The sequence below is a fragment of the Ascaphus truei genome, chromosome 9 (genome assembly GCF_040206685.1).
Source record: "Ascaphus truei isolate aAscTru1 chromosome 9, aAscTru1.hap1, whole genome shotgun sequence".
NCBI classification, from domain to species: Eukaryota; Metazoa; Chordata; class Amphibia; order Anura; family Ascaphidae; genus Ascaphus; species Ascaphus truei.
The window spans coordinates 28,900,000-28,927,510 of record NC_134491.1 but is presented as its reverse complement, the minus strand read 5'-3'; the positions used below and the strand labels follow the sequence as shown (position 1 = coordinate 28,927,510).

General features: G+C 42.1%; 1 protein-coding gene across 5 annotated transcripts in view; it reads left to right on the top strand.

Moving 5' to 3' along the window:
• The window catches only part of EIF2AK4 (eukaryotic translation initiation factor 2 alpha kinase 4), a 79,172-nt gene that overhangs the window by 32,368 nt on the left and 19,293 nt on the right, over positions 1-27,511 (top strand). For all 5 annotated transcript variants that reach the window (XR_012803843.1, XM_075614173.1, XM_075614172.1 and 2 more), the window contains 15 exons: positions 388-809; positions 3,232-3,295; positions 5,707-5,775; positions 6,851-6,973; positions 7,717-7,821; positions 9,275-9,335; positions 11,413-11,492; positions 12,067-12,168; positions 13,339-13,389; positions 14,293-14,529; positions 15,622-15,697; positions 23,974-24,095; positions 24,260-24,309; positions 24,956-25,124; positions 26,675-26,791. Coding sequence is in view for 4 of the 5 variants with exons in the window: in XM_075614173.1 (XP_075470288.1) it covers positions 388-809; positions 3,232-3,295; positions 5,707-5,775; positions 6,851-6,973; positions 7,717-7,821; positions 9,275-9,335; positions 11,413-11,492; positions 12,067-12,168; positions 13,339-13,389; positions 14,293-14,529; positions 15,622-15,697; positions 23,974-24,095; positions 24,260-24,309; positions 24,956-25,124; positions 26,675-26,791 (1,848 nt within the window). In the remaining variant the exon portion in view is untranslated. The remainder of the gene's footprint in view (positions 1-387; positions 810-3,231; positions 3,296-5,706; positions 5,776-6,850; positions 6,974-7,716; positions 7,822-9,274; positions 9,336-11,412; positions 11,493-12,066; positions 12,169-13,338; positions 13,390-14,292; positions 14,530-15,621; positions 15,698-23,973; positions 24,096-24,259; positions 24,310-24,955; positions 25,125-26,674; positions 26,792-27,511) is intronic.

Here is a 27,511-nt window from a genome sequence, read left to right as displayed (position 1 = left end):
ACATAATCCCTTGCTGCAGTTGGAGCACTGTATGCGAGGTGATAATGGATGAAAGGCAGGGTTGCAGACCTGTCTAAGACGTGAATGTGCTCACAAGTGATATTCTTTGTGTGTGTGTGTGTGTGTGTGTGTGTGTGTGTGTGTGTGTGTGTGTGTGTGTGTGTGTGTGTATCTATCTTAGAATAAATGAGTACTTCAGTATTGGGTGATACCTTTTTTTACTTGGACTAACAATTTGTCATAGGACAAGCTTTCGAGAGTTTTCCTCTCCCTCAGGTCAGCAATACTCAACTGGACTAACACGGCTATTTCCGTTTTTTACACACACACACACACTCAGACTCACACTCCTAAAAAACAAAACAATGGTGTTTCTTTTGGCTTTAGGTTCAAAACAAGCTGGATGGCTGCTATTACGCAGTGAAACGGGTTCAAATTAATCCTGCAAGCAAACAGTTTAGAAGAATTAAAGGTGAAGTAACAATGCTTTCTCGTCTCAATCATGAAAACATAGTAAGATACTACAACGCGTGGATTGAGAAACACGAGCGTCCCTCTTCCGTTGCACCAAAACCTGAAGCCCCTGAAGAAAAAAAAGTGATAGTAAAGCCGGAGCAGGTTGTGAAGAATGACCTGGGGTTGTTGGATGATGTAGAAGCCAACGCTCCCGCCCCCATCATGACAAGTTCTGTTGAGTGGAGTACATCTTGTGAGAGATCATCCAGCGCAAACTGTAGCAGAGCCAATCAGGATTCAAGTAATGAAGAGGACGATGATGATGAAGAGGGGGTGTTTTCACCATCTTTCCTGTAAGTAGCTTGAGGTGGGAATAGTATATATTTTATGGTCATCCAGTTATTGACATTCCTTGAAGAGAAGTAACTTCACAGTACATACTGTGTTCTTATGTACGATGATCCCGTTAATCATTAGGATTCAGACTGAACGTATTTTAGACTAGCAATCCTGACTTTTGAATTTCTTTTTTGCTTTATTTTACGGTAATATTTACCACTTTTTGCTTTTCTGTAATGAATATGAATTCGGAAGGAGTGTCTTCTGTTGTGTGTGCCTAATTTTATGCAACAGTGAAAACCACTCTGTATATATTTGAGTTATGTTTGTCAGACCATGTAATGTTCATTTTCCTGTACTCCATTGGGGTCTAGCAGTATGGTTTTTATTAGGTATCCTTCTAAGGTTAATAACAAGGTGGTGTTAAACCAACAGGAAGAAAAATAGAATATAGACTCGCCAAATGTGAGATTTTCGATATAAAGCAGAGAAAGATCTCACCTGGGGCCCCGATCCTGAGCCCCGATCGCTAGGCATATAAAGTTAGTACATCAGTAAAGAAAATAGATCAGTGCTCAACAATACTTCAAGCACAAAAAGAAATAATCATGTAACCAAATCCAATTTTAAAGCAGCCATTGCTACAGTATTTGAGTGTCCCTCACAGGGTATACCAAAAATAAACAATAACTCAGCAGAGTCCCATAGCATAGGATGTTAACAGTTTAGACACATACTTACAAAGTGCAACGTTTCTGGGCCTGTGGCTCTTTCCTCGGGCTGGACTACTCACCCTTGTTTATACCTTTTTAAGAACCATAGTGATTGGCCAAGATCTACATAAAATGTGTAGCTGGAACCCCTCTGATCGTCAACATCCAATTACATTATTCTCTTTACAGTATTAATGTAATCTTGGGACAAGATGCCTTGTCCTTAATAGGCACTTAAATATCTTCATAAAACATACGTGGCAATATTTCAAGTCTTATTGCAGCTGCAGTGAATGGTAACAAAAACATTTTGTTCCACAATGAAGTGTCCCTTCATAGGAGAATTTTTTGTTTTTTTTCTGCAAAATGTGAATGTCTGACGGGATGCTGAATATTAAAATAAGATAAGACACACACACACACACACACACACACACACACACACACACACACACACACACACACACACACACACACACACACACACACACACACACACACTGACTGAGATTTGTATTGCCGTAGAAGATTTTCAAACACTTTGTGTTTACATTGGCTTTGTTGTCATTCACTTTGGCAGATTGCTAGTGCAGTTTAAGGAATGTGAGCCATTTAGAAAGAGAAAAGCGCAGGGAGACGCAATCGTGTAAAACCTTTTTACTTCTAAAAAGAACAATATAAAATAACAGTAATGCCCTTGCAGAAAAACAATTATTTAAAACATATCACCAGTTTGAGGCTCAGGTAGGTAGTCAGACTGCACCACAGATGGTTCCTGCATGCGTCCGTTGCTGCTGCTACTCGGTGCAGGGAAAGGCGACCCAATACCCCTGAGGAAGTGCATCACATTCACGAAACACGTAGGGCATTGTGGGTACGCTCCCACAAAGTAAGTGCAATATCACCTGTTGATTATATCTCTGGAGCTGCATGGCGCAACGAGACAGCAGTCACGACGTGAGGTTGCAGAGTGAACGTGGAGGCAGACCCGGTGGGTGCTTCACTACAACTGGGGAGCATTAGAATACTTCCCTCCCCTCCTTGCCTACGGGGATAGGTCTATCCGTGTGGGAGACACGTGGCTTCTCCACCTGTTTTGGAGATGTATTGGAGTGGACTGCATTGAGTAGGCACCTATCTACTATCCACCCGACGTCGCCTTTCCCTGCACAGAGTAGCAGCAACGGACACGTGCAGGAACCATCTGTGGTACAGTCTCACTACTGCCCGAGCATCAAACTGGTGATATATGCGTTAGAGTTGTTTTCCGGTTAGGGCATTACTGTTTTTTATATTGATTTACACTGTCTCCCTGCGCCACATGAGACCAGCTGCGGGACGAATACTTCTGAGATTAACCCTTTAGAGTCAGCGAGCTTGAGAACTTTGATATCCTTTTGAACACTTTTTTTCTTTGGAATTGACTTTCTTCATATGTGGACATTTCTTTTTTGCTGTCCTTATTTTGTGTGTCAGAGTACAGTCACATTATTTTTGTCACTAATGCACTTTTTCTCTACACACCAATTGTGTTATTGCAGAGGTTCTATACCCATTAGTGTGTCGTTTTTATATAGTGAGCTCTTCCTATGACACATTGTTTGGTGATATTCACTTAGCGCACCTGATATCTTTTATTTTTTTTAACCTCAACTATGATTTAGAAAGATCTCCATCCATTTATAGTTATTCGTTTCATATATCTGTTGCCATTGTGTTACAGGCCAGGAACGAATTCGGACAGTGAAATCATTTTTGAAAATGAGGATGGCAATACTCCTGCTCAGGTAAACTCGAAACAAAATCTGTATTTCTCATGAAATTGTTTTAAGAGAGAACATTAGGTACAATTGTGTTTTCTAGGCAAATTGTTTCATGCTCTCTAGTAGACAACTAGCTATAGCTCTCGTACTCGTTCTAGATGCAGTCTCCCCCCAATATGGCCTATTCTGAAAGTAAGCACATTACCAAGTATATTTTAGATTCTTTTTTTCGCAGCTCCTTTTATATGTCATTTAATGTATATTTAAAAAGGCCACAAGCATGCAGTAGAGTCTTCACACTGCAACTCCTGCTGTTTATTCTCACTTCACTCAGCCAGGCAGAGATGTTTTCTGTGCAGTTGTATTAATTTAGATTTTTGGGGGATATTTTTTAAAGTAATGAATTACAAAAAAATCAGTGCGCATGGAAAATACAGATACTCTACTGTACAGTATTTTTGAATGAATCTTAAAAAATGTAATTCGCAAATAAAAATGCAGGGGAACTGCCCCTTTAAAAGTGCAATCCCACATAATTGGCCAGAAAACAAAAATGTAACAGTCTTAACTCAGGGGTGGCCAACTCCAGTCCCAAAGGGCTACCAACAGGTCAGGTTTTAAGGATATCCCTTCTTCAGTACAGAGCACTCAGTCGTTGACTGAGCCACTTATTGAGCCACTTGTGCTGAAGCAGGGATATCCCTAAAACCTGACCTGTTGGTGGCCCTTGAGGACTGGAGTTTGCCACCCCTGACGTAATGATTACGTCTTGGGGCACTCAAATGGTTACATAGTAGATGGGGTTGAAAAAAGACATGGGTCCATCAAGTTCAACCTGTGCTAAATTTAGATGAGCGATACTATATCCGTGCTTGCAGTATATTGATCCAGAGGAAAGCAAACCCAAAACCCCTGCGAAATATCATCTAATGTCTAATAAGGGGAAAAATTAATTCCTTACTGATTCCAAATAATGGCAATTAGATTACTCCCTGGATCGGCATCCTCCCCATGTTAATTTATTAGGTATATCCCTGTATACCTTTCTTTTCTAAAAAGATGTCCAACCTTTTTTTGAACATATCATTTAGGGTCCCTGGTGTCCAGTATTGAACGGGACTGTCCTGTATTTGGACACTCTGTCCAGTAAAAAAAATAGATGTAATATTGTCCATGTATGTGTCTGGTGTGACCTGATCAGCTTGGGGGGCCGCAGGATTTCTCCGAGCAGGAAGAGAGCATGGCTATTGTTTGGGGACTGGGCAGTTTCCTCTAACCTGATTGGCTGCATTACCAATCGGCATCAACAAATCAGAAGGAGGTATCAGGAGCCTGAGGGTGGGGCCAAGGAGAGGAGGAAATAGTTACATAGTTACATAGTAGATGAGGTTGAAAAAAGACGTACGTCCATCAAGTTCAACCTATGCTAACTTTAGACAACAGATACTTTATTCTATATCTATACTTACTTATTGATCCAGAGGAAGGCAAACAAAAAACCCCAATGGAATGGAACAGCGAGAGAGGTGTGTGTGTGTCTCAAGCGCGTTGCACCTCTCGCCATTGTTTCATAGTATTGTTGGAGAAGCCACCAGCAACCCTATTTGTATCTACCATCACAGTCTCCGCGGGTAATGAATTCCACATTGTAATTGCCCTTACTGTAAAGAACCCTTTCCTTTGTTGATGGTGAAATCTCCTTTTCTGCAACCTTAAGGGATGACCCTGTGTCGTTTGTACTGCCCTTGGGATGAACAGTTATTTTCAAAGCTCCTTGTACTGTCCCCGAATATATTTTTATATAGTTATCATATCCCCTCTTAGACGCCTCTTTTCTAATGTAAATAAAGCTAATTTGAAGACTTAATGAGATTTATATTAATGTTTTTTTTCAACCTTTTTGGGCTCATATTGGTGGCCTAGCACATTAACATCACTTACATCAAGCATCGCCAAGCACAAGTAATGACGGCTTTGCTGCTCCCTTCCTGGTAAAACATTTTATAAATAAATAAAATACCTCTACCATGTGCAAATATCTTTGTAGCAAGGGTATAGTGCAAAAAACAGAAATACATTCATCCTAGCGCATCTTACAGAATTTATATGTTCAAAAATTGTTTTGTTTTTTTTTAAATATATATATATACACCAAACAGCATTGTGGGAGGCACCTTAGAATTAAATAAGTCCAGCTCTATGGAGGCAAGAACCGCTTTAACAGCAATGTACAGCTTCACCTAACTTGGGCCATCCCAGTTACCAAGTCACTACCCAAGCCAATGACCATGAAAATTGGCATCAGATGAAGGAGCATTGCAGCTTCGATTAAAATCAAGTTAACATAATATGTTGGCATCTTTACCCACTAGATAAGCTTTGGTTCAGTCTAGTACAAATAGGATACAGTTTGTTTATTTCTATTTCCCAAACAGGATGAAGACTGCAAAGCCGCCACCTCTGAAATCCTGACTATGAAGACTATGCATTACCTGTATATCCAGGTAGGACCAGTTGTTGAACTGTTTCTTTTACTGACATATGTATAAAAGTGCACTTTCCACATTTTAAAGAAAATGGCTTTATTGAGGAAGCTTCTCTCCCCTTCTGTTTATTTTTGTAAGATTAAATATTGTCGATTTAAAAAAAAAAAAAAGTTAGAATTACGTTTCCAGGTACAGTACCCCTACTTTTTAAAGCCACTTCATCCAGTGGATAAGACGGCGTCTCTTTGCTTTTATTTTTAATACTCTACATTGCTGCTTGTATTTTCAGTGGCATTTCACACACTGTTGCATATTACTAAGCATGATACTAGAGTTAATGAGTCTCACACAATTGGTAGTTACTTTGTAGGGATTAATGTGCCACAGCCCCTCCAGCACATTGTGATCATGTGATCACTCCATGAGAGCGCTCATGATTGTGACGTCACATGACACGAACAGAATAGTCGTCTCTTACGTTCTTCATCCGTTGAGATCTCTTTCTCCCCTAGGTAACGAGCGGGCAGCCACTGGGGTGCAAGCCCTCTTGTGGTAGCTACGCTATGGGGCACTCCCCCCCCCCCCAGAATCTCAACAGACGATCAACATTGCTATTCCTAGTTTTGAGGGTCCCCTTGTTCCCGAGGTATTTGCCTCAAAGATCGTCTCTAAAGTCGTCCAATAGGAAGCTGTGATGTCATGCTCTGATGACATTGCTGCTGCCTGTTGGAATGTGGTTTAAATGGCGATCATATTATTTCCCAAAATCACCAATATCATGATCACATAAAAAGCTAAATATTTGGGAATCAAAGGGTCCCAGGAACTGCTCCGGGGGAGCCCTTATCCTATAAAAAATTAATCATTTGTGTAGGGGGGATTATTGCTCTAAGAGCACCGGTTTCCTGGGTTAAGTAGAGTTGCTGTTCTCTCTTCCATGTATTAATTTGCTATCCACTTTTATTGTGAACCTTGCTGTGATTGGGGAGAAGGATTGTAAGTAGGGGATACAAGCACACGATTTCTCCTAACAGTTATACCAAATGTATAGATCAGAATGCTACAATTGTAAGGTTTCTGTTGATGTCTTCAGATGGAATATTGTGAGAGGAGCACCTTACGGGACACAATAGACCAAGGACTATATGTAGACACTAGCCGGCTCTGGAGACTATTTCGGGAAATTTTGGACGGATTAGTCTATATTCACGAACAAGTAAGTACACATCTGAAATAGAGTAATGCCTATTAACCCATTTGCAATGTGTCTCAGGCCCTTCTGCTAGCAAAGGGCTAATCTTTCCTATTGCATTCCATCTTGACTTTGCAGTTGATATCAATGTCTTTCTTCTTTAAATCTTTTAAACAGATACTTCTTAAACGGAGGAGTGCTTCAGTAAATATCTACCACCTGCCTCTAATAATTGGATCTAGCTGCAGCCGCAGAGATATTTCCTGTCATTTCATGTCACGCTATAGTTGGCGGGGGAGTAAAAGGAGGGGTTGCCAACTTATTCACTGCAGAATATAGATTAATAAAAATATATAATATGATTTATAAATATACAGTAGATTATCTATCAAACTTGTATAATAAAACATATTTACACAATTGACATTATTTTGCAGGTAGTTTGACAGCATTGAAGGGACGGCCCCTGGACACACACAGAGACTGATGTACATGGAATTACAGATGTAGCTGGCATTATTACTCCTCTGAAATATGCACTACATAGTGTGCTAAGTAATGCATGCCTGATCTAACCCATTAATGCAGCAGTGTTACTGGGATCAGTAATGTCTGCCTCATCTGTCGTTTCGCCACATTCTTTCCCGGGTGCTGTGCGGATTCCTGTGGTTGACGGCATTGACAGTTATTGTATATTTGCTTGTTAAGGAGTTAGGTTGCAAATAATTAGGTTGCAAATAATTTTTTCCTTCTGCTTTGACCAACAGGGGATGATTCACAGAGATTTAAAGCCTGTAAATATCTTCTTAGATTCTGAAGATCATGTGAAAATAGGAGATTTTGGACTGGCTACAGATCACCCAGCCTATGTTGTAAGTGTTATTACAGAAGAAATTGTGTGTGTGTATATATGTATGTGTGTATATATGTATGTGTGTATATCTATATACAGTGGTCGACAAATCACCAAAAAATCTACTCGACAAACAAAAAAATCTACTCACCACCTAATACCAAACGTGTGCTGCTTGGGCCAATAGGAGCTCGCCACGATGTTAAATCCACTCGCCCGGGGCGAGCAAATGTATAGGTTTGTCAAACACTGTCTATATATCTCCACAAGATCGCCGCACACGCAGGTGGTAAAGAGCCTTTCAGGAGGCAATTGTGAATCCTGATACACCCTCACCCACACCAAGTGACCCAAAAATGGCGCGAAAGACAGAGCACTTAGTGACGTCAACAGAAAAGATACAACTAGTGGGGCCCGAAGGGCCAAAAGCGCAACAGAGCATGAAAGGCTAGTGATAGATATTTAAACAGAATTCAAGAGATTCAATGTACAGAAGGCAGAAGAATTTGCGTGTAGATATATGTATATAAACATGCTCATATGTACAGTACAGGCGGTCTTCGCTCTCCGTCGCTTCACTTTACGACGGAGGGCATATCCGACGCGCCACAATGCTATGCTGGAATGCCATATCTGATAGCTTACCACCACTGATTAACAAGGGACTCACTTTTCAACACTTCCACCATCCAACGCTACTTCCAGAACAGATTCCGTTGGATAACCGAGGACCGCCTGTATATATTTGTTCTATTTAAATATAATAATTACACTGTTTAGACGTTCATTATTCAATGTCTGCCATTAAATCTTATTACATAATTTCTTCTCTCCAGACATAAACTGACAGCCATGTCATACTTTTATATTCCCAATGGTCTCCAATTGCACTAACATGTTTTTAAAATCAAATCTATATTTCCTTTATATAGGTACTCCAAAACGCGCAATAATTGTCACTGTGTATTGTACACCATCTTGATATCTATTTTTTATGCATAGATATTAAAGGAGCAATCCCACCTACAGTTATTATTTTTAATCTTACCTGAACCAGGCGATTTCCCCGGAGATAACGGATGGTCCTCCGATTCAGGACAGACGAACCTGGGGTGGGCCAGGGATTCACTGGGGAAACAATATGGCCACCAAGGTCAGGACTTCCTCCAGGGGACATTAGAAAAGTTGACATTGCGGCTTTCTTTTGTTGACCCGTGCGGCCATATTTGTAGTTTATTTTTATGTCCCAAAACTGGCTCATAAAACTTGTAAACATCTCCAGAACTAGGGGAGTCCTCAGACATCGGGGGGACCAAGAATCAGTTCTGGTTCAGATAAGATTTAATAAAAAAAATAGAAAGGAAAGTTCTCAGGCTCAGATCTGCAAAATGGCTTTGGTTAGAGACGCAAACATTTATACATTAATTTACTCACACTCACTCTCGCCAAATTACCATTTTTTTCCCTCCTAGACTGATTCGACACAAAAAGAGGACCAAGTGCATGGTGACTTATTAAAAGGTGACCCTGAAGGTAATTGAACTTCTGCTTCTGTAAGAATCGGGTCAGAGACGTGAAACTGATCACCTGAATGCAATGCACAAAACCTCCCGTTTTTTAGGTCCACTTGCGAATGTGTTGTATATCTCCAAGGCTATACAGACCCTTCCTTATGTCATCGCTTGTTTCCCAGTGTACCTCTGGGCCTCTATCTCTGGAACTCGGAGTTCCATTCTTCTCATGTGCTGAGAATCTTCCCTCCTCACCTTGAAGTTCAATTTGAAGAAGCCTATTCTAAATTAAGCATTTTAATAGACTTGACTCGTGACTACTATATCCTCGCCCACATTTGTGCTTACCAAGCATCTTGGCCGAGCACTGCTATCCCCTGCCCTTACTACTCCGGCGCTGCTATCCCCTGCCCTTACTCCTCAGGCGCTGCTATCCCTTGCCCTTACTTCTCCGGCGCTGCTATCCCCTGCCCTTACTCTTCCGGCACTGCTATCCCCTGCCCTTACTCCTCCAGCGCTGCTATCCCCTGCCCTTACTCCTCCGGCACTGCTATCCCCTGCCCTTACTCCTCCGGCGCTGCTATCCCCTGCCCTTACTCCTCCGGCACTGCTATCCCGTGCCCTTACTCCTCTGGCACTGCTATCCCCTGCCCTTACTCCTCCGGCGCTGCTATCCCCTGCCCTTACTCCTCAGGCATTGCTATCCCCTGCCCTTACTCCTCAGGCACTGCTATCCCCTGCCCTTACTCCTCAGGCACTGCTATCCCCTGCCCTTACTCCTCCGGCACTGCTATCCCCTGCCCTTACTCCTCCGGCACTGCTATCCCCTGCCCTTACTCCTCCGGCACTGCTATCCCGTGCCCTTACTCCTTTTTGCATGATCAGTGTTGAACTTCCAACGTACCTCATTGAATAAATGGTAAGATGTTAAAAGGAAATTGAATCCCTACATTGATGTGCTTTTATGTTTGAAACATGTTACATTTTAATTCACTTTTCTGTAATGTCTATTTTGTGGACCACTTATTTATACATGGTTGGATAAATAAAAACAGACCTACATAGCTTGAGTTGACCACGGTTGTTAGCTAATCTTCTGTTTTTTATATATGGCAATATTAGCAGAACATGTTGCACTCATGAACAAGAAGTGTCTTTTGTCTACTATTGCCCTGTTTACATGATTTAAGAACAAAAGCTATTTATTATCCATGGTCTGCATAGGAGCGTCAAAAGAAAAGAATGGGAAAAAGAACTTTAAATATGGCTTGAGGAATTTGTACCAAATCCCACACATTCCATGTCACGGGAATGGGGTTGAGTCCATTATTCTGGGAATATGTTGTATTCTAAATTCATAAAGGAGGAGGTTTGAGAGACGTTGTGTGTTGCAGCTGGAATCAGGGCATGTGTGCTCAAGGCCAGCAACATAACCATGAAAGGTCCTTTATAATTGTTTTATTCATGAACCCTCCTGCTTTTAAATCAAATGTATACACAGTCGTGGTTTCAGTTACAGGCTAAGCCACCACAAGTCTGTGATATTGACAAATTACTTGGTCTCCCTGTGCTTCATTTTACTCATTTGTAACTGGGGAATATGCGTGTTACCGGCATGAAGTTGGTTCTTTTGGGAGATCCCACACTGCCAGGATAATCCACCAAAGCCCGTATTTCCCAACCGGTTCTAATCCATAAGACACCTGCCAGAGCATGAAGACGCCTTCTGACCCATTTAATTGAATGGGCTATAAAGTGGCTTATGGAAAAGCGTGGTAAATATGGGTGTAAATGTTAGATTGTAAGCTCTTCGGAACAGGGACTTCGTTTCCTAAATGTTACTTTAATGTCTGAAGCACTTCTTCCCATTATGTGTTACTTGCATTTGTTGTTTATATGATTGTCACCTGCATTACTGCTGTGAAGGGCTATGTATATTAACGGCGCTATACAGACAGACAGACATGTTGCTGCATGAATAACCTGATATTGTAACAGAAAAGACATTTTACAAACAGTATGAGTTTTTTGTGCACTGTGTAATCGCAGAATTACTGGTATAGTTTGTTTCATGTTCCTTAAGGCTTTATCTTCCATAGGCAAACTAACGGGTATGGTCGGCACTGCCCTGTATGTGAGTCCAGAGGTTCAAGGCAGCACGAAGGCCTCCTATAACCAGGTAATCGTGATTTCAGGTTATGGGATCGTCTAACACCAATGGTTCATATGTGAGGATATCTCAAGCTAAACATGGGTTTTGGTTAAGAGTACATGAATGATTTCTATTGTTCTTTTGCCAGTGAAGGCACATACAATGCCCCATTGAGTAGCATGCCTTCTTTCCCATAGGACTGGGGGGCGCAATGCCTTTTTTTTTTTAGGGGGGGCTGCAGTGGTTACAGAGGCCCCACGCTGAGAGTGCGAGGCCTCTGTGAACTTACTCAGCTTCAGTCCATGCGCCTCCATGGCAGCACGGCGTCAAATGAAGCCCGTTGCCATGAGACATGACATCAAATGACTGCGTGGGTCACATGACCCCACAGCGTCGTTTGACGTCACATTAGAGGTAATGGGGAGGCGCGACCCAGGAGGAGAGCAGACTGGGGGCGCAGCGCAGGAAGTTTGCACTTCCTGCAATAGGAGACCAACTTAAGCATATAATCATTATTGCAATAGCATAGAAAATGTGGAACTGTTTTTCGTTTCCTCCACTCACCTAAAATAATGAATTCATTCTCTTCCGATGTGTTTAGAAAGTGGATGTCTTCAGTCTGGGTATAATATTGTTTGAGATGTCATACCGGCCGATGGACACAAGCTCAGAAAGGATTTCGGTTTTAAGCAAACTTAGACAGGTAACTTTATAAGGAAATATTTATTCTTACAAATGGTTATAATATGTACATGAGAAGTGAATTTGCCCTGTCAGCTTTTACTGGCGACTGGTGTACACAAAAGTGAAAAAAAATAAAAAAGACAGGGACAAGGGTAGAACTTCCCAATGATGAAATACTGTAATAACAAACGTTAAGGCTGCATAGTAATCAGCAAGCTGGCTCCGAACCTTACAAACGAGAAGGAGGAGCTGCAGCACCTGTATTTCACCATTCCTGCTTCAACAAACATTTGGAGAAGTAGATGAAATCTTACAGCTTTATTTGGAAATGCCCCTGGACATACAATGTTTCGGGCTGCACCGAAATGCTTGACAAAGGGCTGACTGCAGCCGAAACGTTGTATGTTCAGGTGCGCTCCAAAATAAAAAGATAGAAAAAATAGGCTAAAGCGCTCCAATGCCAGGAAATCAAGAATATTGTAAGTCAAAACCACTTTATCCAAGGTAATAGGAATGAGTAATAGTATTAATGGTAGTACATAATAACCACTTGTATGGGTACTATCCTCCTGAAGACAGGTGGTAGATGGTACAACCCACCCACAATCAGTCTCATTGGCAGGTTCCCCTGAATAATAGGCAAATACTCACAAATCCTAGGAGTGGTAGGCAGGCTGTGCAGCTTCCAATGGTGTAGTAAGCAGGGATAAAACGATGAAACAGAGCGCACAAACTTTGCTTGTGCGCTCTGTTTCATCGTTTTATTCCTGCGCTCCAAAATAAAGCTGTAAAGATTTTATCTACTTTTCCAAATGTTTATTGAAACAAGAATTGCTGACTGAGCCACTGATTGAGCCACCTGTGCTGAAGCAGGGATATCCTTTAAAACCTGACCTGTTGGTGTCCCTTGTGGACTGGATTTGGCCACTCCTGACCTAGTGCCTGTATATTAAGAAACAAATGTAAATAGTTCGGCAAGTAAACCTCCGTTGCACATGGTGCAAACATTTGCATATTCAGGACCTGCATTTTAATGTAAACTCCAGACTGAATTAGGTTTGTATGTTGGTGGGTTTGATCCTTGGTTATATTGTGGAGGATGTGAACACGCACATGATGAGTGTTGGAGACGCACATAACGTGCACGCTGTTTCCTCATTATCAATAATAACTGTAACAAACTTTGCAGGCTGCTATTGTCTTCCCAGAGGATTTTGAGAACTTGGACAGTGAAAAGCAGGTAAAGTATTTTTTCAGTTTTCCTAAAAACTACATTTCAAGCAGCCATTTCCCCGCCTTTTTGCCTTTGAATAACTGGGAGATTCTGCAGAGCTCAACCATGATACTCCCAGCTCCAGGGACCCCAGGCATTAAAATCGACTTTTATTACTCTCGTTTCTGTAAAAAAATAAAAATAAAAAACACTTCGAATATGGTAACTGGGATCCCCAATAGAAAGCTGGAATGTCCTCTCCCGATAACCTCTTGTGAATTTCTGCGGGCCCCCAGAGGCAACACTAACCCTGGTGGCTGTATTGCCTGTGACATTCAATGTTCAGTCAACCGGTAGGTTTCTGAAGCCCGGCAGGAACATGATTGAGCTCTGCGAGACCCCCTGAGCCAGTGGGGTAATGGCACATACCCGCCGAAAAACTCCAGCAGCTGCTTTAATTCTCAAACATAGTAGTTATTGGAGGCCGTAGATCAGACAATGGGGAGCATCTTTACTAAAAATAAATGGTCAGACCCTTTAGTAAGGATGCTGAACATCTGTACGAGACACCTCAGTGCAGTTCATTCATTAACCCCCTATGTTATTAGACGTTTAAAATCTTGTACAACATCTTTTATTTACGGTTTGTTTAGTAGTGTTTGCATCAGACACAAGAAACATTTCCAAAAATAGGGTTATGGGGATAAAAGCACAAAAAGCTAAATACATCGCAAAAAAAGAATTTCTGTTCCAAGATGCTCACGTTTATATGGACTGAACAGAGCTGGCAGAAGTCAGCATTACTGCTTCAGGTTTGCAGTGTTTAAGTGCATAACTGAAAACGATTAGCTCTAGAAAAATCAGATCATCCGTGCTATGGGAGTACTTGCTGTAGGATTTTTCTTTTTTAATAATGTTGTTGTTTTGCAGAGAAAAGTAATTACTTGGCTCCTGAACCACGATCCAGTATCCCGACCAACCGCCATGGAGCTGCTGAAATGCGACATCTTGCCCCCACCTCAGATGGAAGAGTCTGAACTCCATGAAGTTCTTCATCACACCTTGGCTAACATCGACGGGAAAGCCTATCACACAATGATGAACCAGATCTTTTCTCAGCGCATCTCTCCTGCTATGGATTACACCTATGATAGTGATATATTTAAGGTAAAAAAAAAGATATATATTTCGTGTACTTTTGCGCAGGCTGCGGAATAGGACGCTTGGTTGTGGCCATTTTGCTACGACCAAATGACCGTCGGCATTTGGCCAAAGACAGACATTTCGCCTTAGCCAATCTGCCACTGGAACCCCCACCGCCGGCAGCTTCTAAGGTAAGTTTTACCGCTTGGGGTAGGGGGTTTATTTAAGGGGTGTTAATTTAAGGGGTATTAGCGGTTAGGGGGTTATGTGAAGGGGTTGTTGGGTAAGGGTTAAGGTTGGAGTAGGGGTTTTTAGGTTAAGGGGCTAAATTGTTTGGGGTAGGAGGTAGCGTTAAGATTAGGGGTTTTATGGGTAAGGGTTAAACTTAGAGACTTACCTTAGCGGCTGAGCTTCCCGGCGGCGGGGTGAGTAGCAACAACGTGCCGGCGGTCATTTGGTCGTGGCGGAACGCCTGCGACCACATGTCTTAGACCAGCAGGCTGTGGCCAGATATTCTGCATTCTCATGTTTAAATATTTAATTATCCAGTGAAGGGGTTAACATACCGTACCCATGTGATTTTATTTCTGCACTTGTGTGTATGCTGTTCACCTCTCCTCCTCCGGGCACAATGTAAGCGCATTAAGAACAGCTGATTTTGGATCTGCAATAAATTCACATTATCAATTCAATCAATTTCAGTAAGATACAACAAGGACGCATGTTTCAGAGAAAGAGAAATGCTGGTCATTCTCTGAAACTCTGAAATGTGAGGAAGTACTTTGTGGAAAAGGTGGTGTATTCATGGAATAGCCTCCCAACAGAGGGGGGGTAGATGCTAATAAGGTAAAGGGAATTCAGAAGTGCTTGGGATAGACGCAACCTAAATATAAAGAGAAGCCGCGGCTCTAACAGGGTTTGGTGTTTCATGGCGGATAGAATAATGGACGGATAAAGTGAGCCAAGTGACTTATCTGCCATTCATTTCTATGTTTTTATGAAAGCTGCACCATATGTAACGTTTAGTCCTGGCGTGTCACGGCTGCTTCGGCAGTTGGTAGTCTTTTGGGGTATAATAGAAAAACCTTGGTAACAATCATGACTTGCTGTTTTTAGGGCAGTTTCTCCAACCGCTCTGCAAGGATACATCATCACGTATGTGAGACAGTCTGCCGGATCTTCAAAGAGCACGGTGGGTAACATATATCCAGCTACCCCAGATCAAAGCTGGAGAGACACTGGACTAGTAGGAGACATGGTCCACATTTGGTGGTCTTGTCCGAAAATGAAGGTTCTGGTCTACAATACATTACTCAATAGTGTCAATCTTTGACGTCCGGATAGACTTAGACCCGATAACCTTTTTGTTAGCCAGCATAGGGTTTTCACGGAGGAAAAAAGCGGAGCACAACAAAGAACTTGGGGGCTAGAAACCAGCAGGTAAGGAATTAAAAATGCTTTATTCCATGGTAGACATCATGGTTGGTGGCCGGTGGTATCTCTAACGCGTTTCGGGCAATGGCCCTTTGTCAAAGAGTATTTTACAACTCGCGTCTCTAACATCTGATATAGAAGTCCCCCCGCCCCCAGCTGGTGTATGACGCGTCACCGCAGTGGCGCGATACCGGCAGAATCAATCTCATTGGCTGATGTGAAGAACCAATGAGAGATGAGCTCGGAGTCAAGCATCATTGAGTCGGGGGTTGCGTTCAAACAGTGGCAAATACAGTGTGAAGATATAAAAATAACAATTAGCAAAAGACAATATTGAAAACAAAAAACATATATTCACATTAGTTTTCTAAAGTTAAGAATAAAATAATGAGCAACGGTTAAAAACAACGAAAAAGCCTGGAATGGAACTTAGAGGATAAGGATAAATATCTGGCAGTGTACAGATCACATTGTATGAAGGATCTGTTATAGTAAGTATCCTCTATCAATATATCTATATATGATTAAATAATGACATAATGATGACAATGTGATTAAACACACATGACAGAGATATATCTTGCATGATAAGTGAATCTGACATGGAAAAAAGAAAAAAAGAACATGGAAAAAAAGGTAAAATAGGAGATAAAGAAATTGAGAGACCTTAGCACGCATATGAACATATAACACCATATATATATACACTGGAGACACACTTTATTCGAGCTCGGCTAGTCCCACGAATTCGGGTATACCCGGGTGTATTGAGGTTTGTGACTGTTTTCTGCCCGAGTGCATTGAGGTATTTTCCCGGCAGGGATTGAAGCATTTTATTCCCGCTGGCTGCAATACAGCACAGTATATATATATATACTGCATTACAATTCATGAATTTATGCCATCTGGTAGACACGCGAAGCATTGCAGCCTATTAAATCCTATTCATTATCATTTAACAGATCAGCCGCTCGTCAGCCAGGCATGAACCCAGGCTGGGAAGGCAAACGCAATGGGGCTTGTCAGAGGTGAGGAGCAGCGCATTCCAGGTATCTGCCAGGTACATACTGGGTATTTGCTCGAATAAAGTGTGTCGGTGCAGTATATATATATAGGAGTCATGATTTGATAATAAGTAGTGATAAGAATGATATAAAAAAAAAACTCTGGGGCCTATGCAGAGAGCAGCGAATTTGAAAAATGGCGAATTTATTAAAAAGTAGCTTTTTTGGAGAGTTTTATTCTCCATATGCAGAAAAGTGCGAATTCTGCTATGTTTAACATGGATGCGTGTGGCGAGTTTAAATTGGCGAGATGCGCGCTTCAGAAACGTGTAAAAACAAATTTGCGCCTTTTTTTTTCCCTTTGCAATGGCCGCGAGCGGCCGCTTCTAGCCAATTTTTTCTGGCGAGGCAAAAAGGAGACAATCGCGCCATTTTATTGGCGCGAACATCCGCTAGATGCCGTTCGCGGCTCTCTGCATTAGGATATTTTTAAAACTGCCGAGATTGAGGTTCTCGCCAGCCGCGAGGCGAGTTTTACAAATAGAAAAGAAAAATTGGCGCGTTTTTCGGAAATCTCCATTTTCTGCTGTTTTCTGCGCGATTTTCTCCAAAAAATGGCGAATTTCGAAATAGCGCTGCTCTCTGCATAGGCCCCTCTATGTATAATCTAATTAATAAAGATTTAATATGAACTATGATATAATTATACTTTCAATTTATCTATCATCTCAATCACCAAAGTATGACATATATTTCATTTGTAACTAAAGTATATATACAATAAATAAACTATATATACACAATTGTAAAAATGAAGTATTAATGACTAGTATATAATATAAATAATAATCTAACCAGTGACACTAGTTAATATCAAATCATGAAGTTAATCTTCAAATACGTAATTGTTTTATAATTCAAGGGAAAACAAATATCATTTCAAAAAATGTTTCAACTCCCAGTCAACATTCATACCCCTGGGAGCTAGTGAAAATATGCAGAAAACCCTCTGCTGTTATTGCATATTACTGTAGCGTGATGCACGCCGACAGAATGACTGCCTTCAAATTGTGAGTACCCCTCTCCTTTACATTAAGGATTGGGGGGTTCATTCTACATTTGCTTATGCCATTCTCCAGGGTGACTACTTATGCTATTGGTGTCCACACAGGATTTGTTTTTATACACATTTTCCTTATGTTGGGAAGCTATACACCATTTGCCCCACATGTAGGAGTTGAACTGAGGCATACTGGATTATTGATTACTCACAAGGCTGGATCAAGGTTACTCCTCAAACTGACCAATAATATTGTCCAAGACATTATTGTTTCCAATGGTCAAATATAGCTGAGCACCGAATTTTGAGAGTTTCTCCTACTTTTTGTTAGCCAGTTGACACATTTGTCCCCTCCCATCGCAAACTAAGCTCACGTATTGTGTTGGCAGTCAGATGTACCATTGCGGCAGCCTGGAAGAAACACGTGACGCCCTCTCTAAAATTAGTTATCCAGAGAATGGAGTCATGTTGATGGAGAAACTGTCAGCATTTCTAAAACAATTCAAAATATTTACAAAAACTGGGACCCATGGATAAAGAGGTAGGGATGGACACGGAACAAAGGCATAAGGTCTACCTCCGATATTAAAGGATTCTGTACAAGAAATTTTGCATGACGTATTCTTGAATTCTCACATGAGCGATAAGCATCAGTACTCTTTCTTTTGCACCACTGAGGTCCTGTGGATAATGGTTGGTTTGTTATTCCCCATCCTCCCCCCTCTTAATTTATGTATCCCACTCCATTTACGCAGCAAAAAAAGTTTTAATAAAATAGAAGTTAAAAAAAGCGTGGTGAGTTCAGCGACCTGTCCAGTTTAACAGCTTCCTCAATGCCATGTGTTTAAAATACTGCTAATGTAGCTTCACTTTGGTACGTCAAATATACAGTTGTGTGAAAAAGAAAGTACACCCTCTTTGAATTCTATGATTTTACATATCAGGACATAATAACAATCATATTTTCTTTGGCAGGTCTTAAAATTAGGTAAATACAACCTCAGATGAACACATGACATATTACACCGTAATGATTTATATAACAAAAATAAAGCAAAAATGGAGAAGCTGTGTGTGAAAAACTAAGTACACCCTTACTGCTTCCATAGGAATTAAGATGCTAAGTAGCAGACAGGTGCTGCTAATCAAATGCACTTGATTAATTGATCATCAGCAAGTGTGACCACCTCTATACAAGCTGAAGTTTTAGCAGTTTGCTGGTCTGGAGCATTCCGGTGTGTGCTAACACAATGACAAGGAGGAAAGACATCAGCAATGATCTTAGAGAAGCAATTGTTGCTGCCCATCAATCTGGGATTGGTTATAAGGTCATTTCCAAACAATTTAAAGTCCATCATGCTACAGTGAGAAAGATTATTCAAAAGTGGAGAACATTCAAGACAGTTGCCAATCTTCCCAGGAGTGGACGTCCCAGCAAATTCACCCCAAGGTCAGACAGTGCAATGCTCGGAGAAATTGCAAAAAACCCAAGAGTTACATCTCAGACTCTACAGGCCTCAGTTAGCATGTCAAATGTTAAAGTTCATGACCGGACAATTAGAAAAAGACTGAACAAGTATGGTTTGTTTGGAAGGGTTTCCAGGAGAAAGCCTCTTCTCTCTAAAAAGAACATGGCAACAAGGCTTAGGCCACGGGCATGGTGAGCACTTAGGCGCTGACGCTCGACAGTAAGCCCCTGCAGCCGCAATGAGAGCGGCTTTAGCAGGGGCTCGCGCACGCTTCCGCAGGCGTGTGGAAGCGTGCTGACTTTCACGCGACAGTGAAATTTTAGATTGAGCGCTGAGTCCGCTCACGTGACCTCCAAAGCAACCAATGAGGAGAGGTGAGTGGAGCAGGGGGAGAGATGTGGACGGGAGCGGGGTGAGTTGTTGCATGGGGGGGGGAGAAGAAGTGTCCCAAGGGGACGGGGGAAGAGACTGCCTGCCAGCGGGGTGGGTGAGTTTATGCTCGGGGGGGGAAGTGTCCCAAGTACCGGCTCCCACCCACCTCGCAAGCGCGTTCACAGCCTCGCCTGCCAGGCCAGCTAAACCTCCTGCTTGCGCTGGCCAGGCACAGCGTGAGCGTACCTCAGCATGAGGCAGGAGTATGGACGCGGCCTTAGGTTTGCAAAGTTGCATCTGAACAAACCACAAGACTTCTGCAACAGTGTCCTTTGGACAGACGAGACCAAAGTGGAGATGTTTGGCCATAATGCACAGCGCCACGTTTGGCGAAAACCAAACACAGCATATCAGCACAAACACCTCATACCAACTGTCAAGGACGGTGGTGGAGGGGTGATGATTTGCGCTTGTTTTGCAGCCACAGGACCTGGGAACCTTGCAGTCATTGAGACGACCATGAACTCCTCTGTATACCAAAGTATTCTAGAGTCAAATGTGAGGCCATCGGTCCAACAGCTAAAGCTTGGCCGAAATTGGGTCATGCAACAGGACAATGATCCCAAGCACACCAGCAAATCTACAACAGAATGGCTGAAAAAAGAAAAGAATCAAGGTGTTGCAATGGCCCAGTCAAAGTCCAGACCTCAATCCGATTGAAATGCTGTGGCTGGACCTTAAGAGAGCTGTGCATAAACAAATGCCCACATACCTCAATGAACTGAAGCAACGTGGTAAAGAGTGGGCCAAAATTCCTCCACAACGATGTGAGACTGATAAAGTCATACAGAAAACGATTACTTCACATTATTGCTGCTAAAGGTGGTTCTACAAGCTATTGAATCATAAGGTGTACTTGGTTTTTCACACATGGCTTCTCTATTGTGGCTTTATTTGTGTTAAATAAATCATGACACGATTTAATATGTCGTGTTGTTGTTCAACTGAGGTTGTAGTTACCTAATTTTAAGACCTGCTAAGGAACAGATGATTGTTACCATGTCCTGATATGTAAAACCATAGAATTCAAAGAGGGTGTACTTTCTTTTTCACAGCACTGTATATTCTGTTTCCGGGTCGTGCTGCATCGAAACTTATTGAGAGGGTAGAGGCTCACACTTCTTTGTCGTCCCTAGTAGATCTGGTGCTGGCCCGGAGTTGACGTGAGGGAATCCAGACCTCCACCAATGCAATACAAAACTCCGCTGCACCACAATCAATCACGGAGTCAAAAAGACACACTTGCTGCTTTTATTGTAGCAGAGAGCGTACTCGCACTCTTTTACACTAAACCAGTTCAAATGTCTTTTTGAGTCCATGAGTAATTGATTTGAGTGCGTCAGAATGATCTTTTCGCCTGCAAAACAATGGCTCTCCGATTTAACCTAAGGGCTCAGTCTGTAGTGCTACAAAGCAGCGAGGAGATGACCATATAACAGGTGTAACCTGTCATACATTACATCGCAGGAATGTGATTTTGATTTAAAAGAAAATGAAAAGAAAAAAACTTTCAAGTGGAGTTTGTACATGCTTCCCATGTGCACTTGGTGTGTGTGTGTGTGTGTGTGTGTGTGTGTGTGTGTGTGTGTGTGTGTGTGTGTGTGTGTGTGTGTGTGTGTGTGTGTGTGTGTGTGTGTGTGTGCGCGTGCGCGTCATGTCACGTACATGCTTCCCGTGTGTGCATGCATCATGTACATGCATGTACACGCGTTTGCACGTGTGTGTGCATGTGTCACATACATGCTTTCCGTGTGCATGTGTGCGTGCATGTCACGTAAATGCTTCCTGTGTGTGTGTGTGTGTGTGTTAAAGGAGTTAATGGCTGGCCGCCCAGGTGCATCACCTGCAGGGCACTAAAAATGAGTACTCCCACCCGCAAAATGGTCAGACGACACCCGAATACGCTGCCACCATCGGGTGTTAATTTTAGGACTTACACCTCAGGAGCCCTCTGGTCCACCTGACTGTCAGAAAAATATATATAAATTAAGTAAAACCCCAATTTCGCAAAACGTCCAAGAATTAGGTATTGGGTCCAATTAGACTTTAAAGACTATACTCATTGCATTTTAGGTTTAATGTTACAAAGGACATACAGTGCTTGTTACAGAAAAAGGTTACAAAGGTGCATACAGTATAGGATCAAATCATTTCCAAATAAAAAGGGGTAAAACCGAAAACTTATACATTACCGGCAAAAGTCTTCTAATTTCTCTTCATGACCCCTTGACGGACCTTTTATGAAATCCGTGGACTGTGCATCCCTAAGCAGATCTGATTTGTACATTTCCGATACAAGCTCTTATAGTAATTAATTTCTTATCTGAGAGACACTGGATATCTGACCAGCCTGGCTGGGTGTGGCGTATACCTCACTTTCCACCCTCTCCCGAGAGACACCTTTGCGACTGGCTGACGAGGGCATCCCAGATCATTTGGAATGATTTCATTTCTGATTTAAATAGAGTATAAAATAACTCTCCATAACTCTGTCCCTGTAATCACCAGATTAATGGCACCAACATCCTTGTACTTGGGGTATTGTGACAGTCCCCTTGAGCGTGAAATCGTATATCTGATACTTATACATACTGTATCCTCCCATGTTTTACATGTCCATGACTGTGTAGTTTTGGCAATTACTTAATTTATATTTTATGTAATTGAGGGTGGTATTGAATCGGACGTATTACTCGTTAATGATACAGATCGTGTCCTACAAATGACCTCCACAACGTCTGGCTTTGATGTAGTCAATCCAGACAGTTGAGAGAAATGCTGCACACCTCAAAATAGAAGAAATTGATACAGTCACCGGTGCTCCAGTGTTAGAACGAAAGCCTGCAGTCAGTCCTGGATAGATGAACAAAGGAACATAGGGCACAACGGATTTAGCATATCCAAACTCATTTATTGAGCCAACACAACGTTTCGAACATGATGGTCTTTATCAAGTGATGTAGGCAAGGCATCTTTTCCTTTTACACCTCCTGGATTTATTAAAATCATAAATAGCCCACCATTGGCAGTTTAATATAAACAGTGATATGTAACTAGTTCCTGAGAAAAACAATGGATTTCTTTCATTGTTTGAGTACGTTTCAATCCATAAACCAGCGAGGTTGTACGACACACCTCTGCATTGTTCGGAAACAAACAGCATAAAAAGGCCTTTTAAAGAAAAAGGTCAAACTCTTGGTTGCCATACTGTGCACACGAGTTCTATTATCTGGCCTTATCATGACATCCCGCTTTTAAATAATGGTGCTTCCCGGCAAAACCAGTAGCCTGTATCTCTTGATGACCGTTTTGACTGTATAGCTCTGGTGTGGGTGGAAGTTCACAAAGTATGTATTTCCCTGTTACTGTTTTACTCTGTCCATGATAGCACAGGGCCATGATTAGCACCACGTTAGCCACCTTATGAGCTGTTCAAGTGCACACACACTGTAAGGAATCGTACAATGTATATATGTTTTATGGCACCTCCACCACAGGAGGACCTTACCTACATTTGTTTGTTCACTAGTAGGAAGGCAGAGGGCACTCAACAAGTTAAAGAAAAGGTTTCTTTATTGAATTTACATATTCTTCCTATGCATTTTGGTCCCAGCTGCGACTGAAATGCCCGCTGCCTTCCTACTATTGAACTATTCATACCACAGGATCAGACCCTGACAGCATTAGGTGCACCACAATTCTGTTCCAGTTCAGTGAATAAAAGAAGTAGTGCAAGCTCTTTAAAAAAAAAAAATTGTAACTACGTTTTTATGTGACAGTAAAATCAAAGATGGTTGCCAAGATCATCCAATCAGAAGCTGCATTGTCATATTCTAATGACAGGAACTAAAGAGAAGTCTTCCTCTTCTGTTCCTCTGCCAGGTAAATTGCGCTCAGCCCTCCAAAAAGCTCAGAACGTGGCCTCTCGTAGCCATGGGCTTTCTGCTCATTTTCTACATCATGAGAGCCCATGGGGATGCCAGACACCATGATGTGGTGGCTACCTCACGGAGCATCCAAAGGGTTAACTTAGATGAGCTTGTTCATATTTTTTGTTTCTTTTGTGTAGGAGCAGTGAAGTTGCATACACCACTGCTGATGCCCCGAAGCAAAACTGTGTCTGACAGCAGTGAGGCTGCGAGCTTCATGGACCACAGTGGCATGCTCGTTACTCTTCCTTATAACCTCCGGGTAGGTCGCTTGTTCCATTCATTTGAGACGCGTAGAATCTCCTCATTTCGTTTTCATAGGGTTTGTTAGCTTTGCTTTGGATCCAGTGCTTGGACTTTATGAAGACATCAATGTGATAACTACAGACCTCATTTCACTTTTTGTCACCCTTTTTCTTTTTGTAGATTCCGTTTGCACGATTTGTCGCTAGAAATAATATAACAAACTTAAAAAGGTAATGAAATATTCTTGGAACCTCTTTTTAATTTGATGGAAATATGTATTGGACTTTAGTGGCACAAACCTGCAAACCAACTTTAAAACATATACTACAGGTTACGAAAAGCAAATGCACTCGGCCATATAACTTCTTCTATACCATTATTATTTGTTTTATGTGGTTTAATAGTGTTTTAGGTTTAGACCCAAGCAGCACCACAACAAATACTGTACCTTCTGGTTTACTGTGTGTGACGCTTGTGAATGAATAATATGGAACGGATTTCAAAGTTTCAATGATCAGGGTTATAACGTTACAGTTTTATTGCAGTTGGCAGTGGAAATTTGTAATGGGCCCTGAAAATATTGTTTTCATCAATGTAATACCATACTGATCATTTTTCAATGTCTTATGTAATCATGATAATACAAAAGCAGAAACGTTGGTAATACAGATGTAGCTGTGAATTATTGCTTCCCTTGTCGCGTTATGGCGGGGTCTTCTGTGTTATCACTGCCAATCATTCCGACAGAAACTCTGACATTCTGCTCTATAACACCATATTCTGCGTTATCTCTAGGTAAAATAAAGCTGGTTATAGCTGCACATTTGCGCCACTATGTACAACATTGGACATTTACTAATGTGATGACTATTGTAGGTATTGTATTGAGAGGGTGTTTAGACCACGGAAGCTGAACCGGTGCCATCCGAAGGAACTAATAGAGTGTGCGTTTGATATTATTACCTCAACTATGAACAGCTACTTGCCCATTGCAGAAACAATATATACCATCTTTGAGATCATCCAAGAATTTCCAGTCTTGCAGGTATTTTTCTCACTTGTCTGTGTTTCCGTTTTCATATAAAATTTCAAAACCCATTGATAACGAGAAATTATATGTATAGAAAGGAAAGCAGATAGGTTTAATAGACTGTTATTTGATGCAAAGTTGCAACATTTTGTGACTGACTGTTATGTGACTCGTCTTGACATTGTGTGATTCTGGTGCACAAAGAATGCCATTTAAGACCATTGTATACTTAACTGTATATTTGCAAACAATGTACTGTATGAGCAATGATTCTGGTTTAGAAAGTACAGTATATACATATATTGTGTGACTTAGTGATTTTGATGCATGCAGAGTGTGGTTATTGGTTTGCAGTTTCCAGCTTCTGGTGCACACGGCCCATAGTTTTCCGGATCCTAGCGCATCACATGGCCCGTAGTTTTCCGAATGCTAGCGCACCACATGGCCCGTATTTTTCCAGATCCTAGTACCTCACATGGCCCGTAGTTTTCTGGATCCTAGCGCACCACATGGCCCGTAGTTTTCCGAATGCTAGCGCACCACATGGCCCGTAGTTTTCTGGATCCTAGCGCACCACATGGTCCGTAGTTTTCCAAATGCTAGCGCACCACATGGCCCGTAGTTTTCTGGATCCTAGCGCACCACACGGCCCGTAGTTTTCCAAATGCTAGCGCACCACATGGCACGTAGTTTTCTGGATCCTAGCGCACCACTCGGCCCGTAGTTTTCCGGATGCTAGCACACCACACGGCCCGTAGTTTTCCGAATGCTAGCGCACCACACGGCCCGTAGTTTTCTGGATCCTAGCGCACCACACGGCCCGTAGTTTTCCAAATGCTAGCGCACCACACGGCACGTAGTTTTCTGGATCCTAGCGCCCCACACGGCCCGTAGTTTTCCGGATGCTAGCGCACAACATGGCCCGTAGTTTTCTGGATCCTAGCACCACACAGGGCCCGTAGTTTTCCGGATCCTAGTGCCCACAGGGTCCGTATTTTTCCAGATCCTAGCGCCTCACATGCCTCGTACTTTTTCGGATCCTAGCGCCCAACTCGGCCCGTAGTTTTCTGGATGGTAGCACCCCACACGACCCGTAGTTTTCTGGATCCTAGCGCATCACATAGCCCGCAGTTTTCTGGATCCTAGCGCACCACATGGCCCGTAGTTTTCTGGATCCTAGCGCCCACACGGCCCGTAGTTTTCCGAATGCTAGCGCCCCACACGGCCCGTAGTTTTCCGGATGCTAGCGCACCACATGACCCGTAGTTTTCCGAATGCTAGCGCCCCACACGGCCCGTAGTTTTCCGAATGCTAGCGCCCCACACGGACCGTAGTTTTCCGAATGCTAGCGCACCACATGGCCTATGATTTTCCGGCTTCCTGATTCTGGTGCACACGGCCTGTGGTTTTCTGGATTCTGATGCACACAGCCCGTGAATTCCATAATCTTGTACATAGTTTGTGGGTATTACAATGTGTTTGCATACAAAATCATTTATTTTAGTTTACATGTGGCATGTTGGGAAATGTGCGGATTTTAATGAAAATATTTTTGTTTTTAATAGCAAAGAAATTACAGTATTTATGTAAACCACACATCATTATTAAAAGCCATACTACTTCACTGTGGTGTGCCGGAGGATAAACTCACTCAGGTGTACAATATTCTGTTTGATGCCGTGGTAAGGATACATTAACTAAATCACATTACATAGCAAATTGCTATAAGTTTCTCTCTAATTCAGCTCTAATAACTGCAGTTTGGGAATATATTTAATATTCCTTTTCGTAAAAAGACTATTTTTGTTCTGTAAATGATCTGCCTATTTGGGAGCCCTGCAGCCTCAACACACATTTGAACGTCAGTCCCTACAAGTTGTTTTCTCTTTTGTCAGTAAAACCGTTGTATGCAGTAAATGCCGTGTAAATGGCCCAGGTTCTATGAAAAGATCTGAGGAGGGAAGTTGATAGGATCATAGACCTAATGGAGTTTGACCAACACAGAGTATACATAAAGGGCAATTCATACCAATTACAGCTCAGCCCAGTTATACCGCGATCCGCTACAATGCAAATCCGCTTATAACACGGTCTGAGTGTGGCTTCCGATTTAAAAACATCTCCAAGGTTTTTCTTTTTTTTATATTATAACATTCAATACGTTATTGCTAATGGACACACACACACACACACACACACACACACACACACACACACACACACACACACACACACACACACACACACACACACACACACACACACATACACACACATACACACATACACACATCCCCCATCCAACAATAATTTTACCATACTATGCAAGAATCGAACCCAAGATCCTTCAAACATTGGTAGCAATTCTGTAGCTGCTACACCATAGGATTGGTGTGATGTCA